The following is a 5,237-nucleotide window of genomic DNA, read 5'->3' on the forward strand; positions in this document are numbered from 1 at the left end:
GAAATACATATCTATTATATCTAGTATATTAGTCATATATTGAGAGCCTAAAAAAAGACTAATATCACTTAATGTTAATTACAATGCACCAAATAATGAATGAAAAATCATTTTTGTTAAATTCTCTGCATAACGTCAGAGCACTAGCGTGCAGCTGCAGCTAAAGGGCTGATTCAGCCGGCCAGCCCCAAAATGGCGAATGGTGTTGTGACAGTAACAAGTTTACTGTGTTTTAATCGGTTAACAACTATTTTGCTTAATTATTAGTTAACTTGGGCAACAGAAAGAAATATTTGAACCTCAGAATACAACCAATCAACTATAAATACCTAAAACAGTTGTATTTATCGAAGAAAAATGTGTCCATCTAAGGAGGTTAATAATTTAACGTACGTGGATTAATTTCCATTACAAACTTTATGTGACTTGCAGGAAATTAGTAATGAGTTAACATGGTTTTATACATCCTTTCTATTTCCCCCTACGTACCCTAACCAGCAAGTCTTAATTTCCAAGGATGCTTCCATCATTCACCTAATAAACAAACAAGAAGAACCAAGAGGAAGCAATGTCTACTGTTTCTTCAGCCTATATATAAGGGTGTGTTGGCTAGTCATGCATGAATGCACTTAAGCACATAATAAGTTATAAGACAATTAATTAAGTTATTTGACACAAAAGTCAGAAGCTAGGGTGGTGAAGACTCAATAAAATGGACTCTTGGGTTAGAATGCTGTTTCTCATTGCTTGCATTGTTCCAGCTTTAGTCGAGTGCAAAGTGAGGCACTACAAATTCAATGTAAGTAAGCCATTAATTCTTTTTTGGCCTCGTGGGGATATATATGCTTTGTTTCATGCTTTTAGAGTGCAGGATAATATACAATATGTATTCAAAATGTATATGCAATTTATGATTTATTCAGCTTTTCCGATCAAAATATGTATAGTTTTACTTAATTTAATACAAAGTTTATATCAAGTTCTATATTTAACCTGGAGTATATGTGATGTGAGAGCTGTTAGATCAGGGTATTGACATTAATGAGTTCAACTGCACTGTCTATATTTGTCCATTGTCAAGCCACAAGGCCTACAAAAGTAATATCTTATCATAATCACCTAGAAATAGTGTATGATCATAAGCTTGTTGGTAAAGGTGGTGGTAGGCATAAGCCGTTTCTCTTGTAGTGTGAATTCAATTGCACCATAATATTATTTATCTTATAAAACATTATGAAAACATAAATTCTAATTTTCTATTTCTAGATATGTGCAGTCATTTGAGTATTCTTAATTATTAGTCGTCTTGAAGCTACAATTTTCACCTAAATTCAGTCTTGCATGAATATTGAATACATTCGAAGTCACTTCTTCCAAGTTCCAACCACTATAAAATTTTACTCTAGACAGATGGTTCAAAGGGCCTAGGCATATGCTTGATTTTGGTAATGGATGCAGGTGGTACTGAAGAATACTACTAGGTTATGTTCAAGCAAACCAATTGTCACCGTTAATGGGAAATTTCCAGGACCCACTCTTTACGCTAGGGAAGATGATACAGTGCTAGTCAAAGTCAATAACCTTGTCAACCACAATGTCACCATCCACTGGTGAGACTTCATTTTTAATTTGCTTCAAGTTACATGCACGAACTGTGGAAAAACAAGAATAGTTTAATTTCTCTCTACCATTTGCATAATATTTTTTTACATTATCAATCAAACAGAAATAATCATTAATATAACTTTTAAAATAATTATCATAAAAATTAATAATAAATTTATCATGTATTATAATTTGTGATTAAATAACTGTATAAAAACTTTTTACACTATATGTGCATGTAAAAAGTAAAATACAAAGATATGAAACATATTATAAATATATTAAATGTTGTCTATACAAAATAATCTTGAATGCTAATTGGAAGACTACAACCATCTTGGCAGGCATGGTGTGAGACAACTTAGAACTGGTTGGGCTGATGGGCCTGCATACATCACACAGTGCCCAATTCTGTCAGGACAATCATATTTGTACAACTTCACCCTTACAGGACAAAGAGGAACACTTCTTTGGCATGCTCATGTTAACTGGCTAAGGTCAACTCTCCATGGTGCCATAGTTATCTTGCCAAAGAGGGGTGTGCCATACCCTTTCCCAAAACCAGATAAAGAGTTGGTTGTAATATTAGGTGAATTCAAATAATCAACTAATGCCCTTCACTCATTTATGTATATTTTCCTATTCATTAATGTTGATTAGTCCTCAACATAAACATATTTCAAATTAAAATTCATTATGATGATGTAAACTGTAGGAGAATGGTGGAAATCTGATACAGAAGATGTTATCAATGAAGCTCTCAAGTCAGGATTAGCACCAAATGTCTCAGATGCTCATACCATTAATGGCCTTCCAGGGATTGTGTCTGTGGCCAATTGTTCTACACAAGGTGGTTCTGCTACTTTTCACTTCTATGGTTTCTTACATGTATATATAGTTTTCAATTTGTCAAAACTTAGATGTAGTTCATCAGGTGTTTTTGGTGTTGTTCTCCAATCGGAATTGAAATTTCACTTTGGCAATCCGTATAATAAAGGTTTGCATTAAAGATCAACATAGATTATCAAAATAAAACTTCAATTCTAATCGAGAACACCAAAAACACCTATAAAACTGTATTTTTGTCCTATTAAATTTTCGTTAAGTGCTAAGTAGCTAACTAGAGGTAAGCTTGGTTTCTTTTCTTGGTTTGATATAAGTAGATGTGTACAAGCTTCCTGTGGAAAGTGGCAAGACCTACCTATTGAGAATCATCAATGCTGCACTCAATGAGGAGCTCTTCTTCAAAATTGCTGGCCATCCATTCACTGTGGTTGAAGTTGATGCCTCATATGTAAAGCCCTTCAAGACAGACACTCTTTCGATAGCCCCTGGTCAAACCACCAATGCCCTTTTAACTGCTGACCAAAACTCTGGCAAATACACAATTGTAGCCTCTACTTTCATGGATTCTCCAGTTGTAGCTGTGGATAACTTGACTGCAACAGCCACATTGCACTACACTGGCACTCTTGCCACCACTCCTACACTTCTCACCACCCCTCCTCCAAGAAATGCCACCCAAGTTGCTAACAACTTCACCAATTCTCTCAAAAGCCTTAATTCTAAGAAATACCCAGCAAAAGTCCCACAAAAAGTTGATCATTCACTTCTCCTCACTGTTGGTTTGGGGATTAACCCTTGTCCATCTTGCACAGCTGGCAATGGGAGTAGAGTAGTGGCTGCTGTCAACAATGTGACATTTGTGATGCCAACCACTGCACTGCTTCAGGCTCATTACTTCAACATCAAGGGGGTGTTCACCACTGATTTCCCTGGCAACCCTTCTCATGTTTACAACTACACGGCGACTCCGCCGGCGGCAGCTTGGCAGACCACAAATGGCACCAAGGCTTACAGGCTGGCATTCAACTCCACAGTTCAGGTTGTTTTGCAGGATACTGGGGTCATTGCTCCTGAGAGCCACCCGGTTCATCTTCATGGGTTCAACTTCTTTGTTGTTGGCTCTGGTGTAGGAAATTATGATCCCAAAACGGATCAAAATAACTTTAATCTTGCGGATCCTGTTGAGAGGAACACAATTGGAGTGCCTACTGGAGGGTGGGTTGCTTTCAGATTCAGAGCAGATAACCCAGGTAAAATTTTTTGAATCTCATTCACACTCAAAATCTTAATCAAGTCCAATGCAAGGAAGGATTTAGAAAATAATGTTACATGTCCCGTACTAAGTAGAATAAGAAGTTTAGTGTAGCACTTTTATTGGATTAGACAAACAAGAGCCTCCTATCTAATGATTTTGGATTAGACTTTCTTCACTTGCTAAGGATTGAGATTTTCATTCAGTTATTTTATTACTAATGAAAAAGGATACATATATACATTAGATAAAGGTATAAATGTACCAAATACTAATATTAATATTTGAGTAAAGCCCAAATGCAACCCACAACTCAATGAAAACAAGTACAAGGTTACAAAATAATTTTATATAAAAAATATGTATACATATAAAATTTATTTTCTTTATAATTTCCCCTTCATAACCATCCTTGCCTGTCTATATACTCTCTGTATATAATGTAGAATCGTTCTAGAAAGTTCAATATCTCTTCATATTACTTTTTTTTTACTTCCATATATATTTGACAAGTGTGGTTCTTGCACTGCCATTTCGAGGTGCATACAACATGGGGGTTGAAGATGGCATTCTTGGTGGACAATGGTAAAGGTCCTAATGAATCACTGCTACCCCCACCAAAAGATCTTCCAAAATGTTAGACTTTTCAGTCATCGATTGAACAACACACAGACAAGGGAACAACACACAGACAAGGGAAGGATACAGAGAAGCTAGGAAAAACAAGAGAATAAAGGGGATGGTGGTTATTTAATAAGCAGGATGTCCCACTTGCCTTTTTGAGCTAATGGGAGCATTTCTTCACAGTAGGTTGGAGTCAGCATTTTGGTTTTCTTTGAACATACACTTTTTTCTTGTTAAAGCGATTCAGATCATATTCATATGTATTGAGATCGACCCTGCATAATTTGGTTATTTACTGAAATAAATCTGTCACGTTCTTCATGGTTACATGGTTGATCTTTGGGTGATTTGAGAACTGTTTGCATGAACAGGATATGATCATGTATCAAAACTCAATTAAATGGTAAGCATAACTGCATTAATTTTTGTTAGTCTAATATTAGGATAGCTTGCTTTATCACATTTGAATTATTTGTAATATACTACTTTTATACTATATGTTTGTTCAGTTTTTTTTTTTGTGGTGTCAAAGCTTATATTCTTAGTCCATCTCATGCTTTGCAATCTCTTAACATTTTCTGTTTCCACATATTTCTCTAATGTTAACACTTTATGGATTTTTTTTATTGGATTTCCAACAATGACGCTATTCACAGCTGAAGTAGCAATGTTAGCATGACACCGAAACTTTTTTTTTTTTGAGGCAAACCTTTTAAAATAATAGAGCAATTTTGAATACAAAGTGTGTCCAAACCATGCCAAAGTCTGCAATCAGTATCCCAAGTATGGCAAAATAAATACATGCTCCTTACTGTATCACTGTATCACCCGTTCAAATGTAGCTGTAACCAATAACATTCCAGTAAGACAGTAACCAATCTTCAGAATCAATGCAAAAACTGTGACCTCC

General features: G+C 35.4%; 1 protein-coding gene across 1 annotated transcript; it reads left to right on the forward strand.

Annotated features, from left to right (window-relative positions):
• The first annotated feature begins 609 nt into the window (after positions 1-609).
• Positions 610-4,843, forward strand: LOC100806257 (laccase-4). The gene is made up of 6 exons (XM_041011685.1): positions 610-799; positions 1,459-1,610; positions 1,950-2,194; positions 2,321-2,455; positions 2,769-3,702; positions 4,215-4,843. Exons 1-6 carry the CDS (start codon positions 713-715, stop codon positions 4,342-4,344), a joined length of 1,683 nt encoding a protein of 560 aa, XP_040867619.1. The 5' UTR covers positions 610-712; the 3' UTR covers positions 4,345-4,843.
• Positions 4,844-5,237: the final 394 nt, after the last annotated feature.

The sequence above is a fragment of the Glycine max genome, chromosome 18, assembly GCF_000004515.6.
Source record: "Glycine max cultivar Williams 82 chromosome 18, Glycine_max_v4.0, whole genome shotgun sequence".
Taxonomy (NCBI): Eukaryota; Viridiplantae; Streptophyta; class Magnoliopsida; order Fabales; family Fabaceae; genus Glycine; species Glycine max.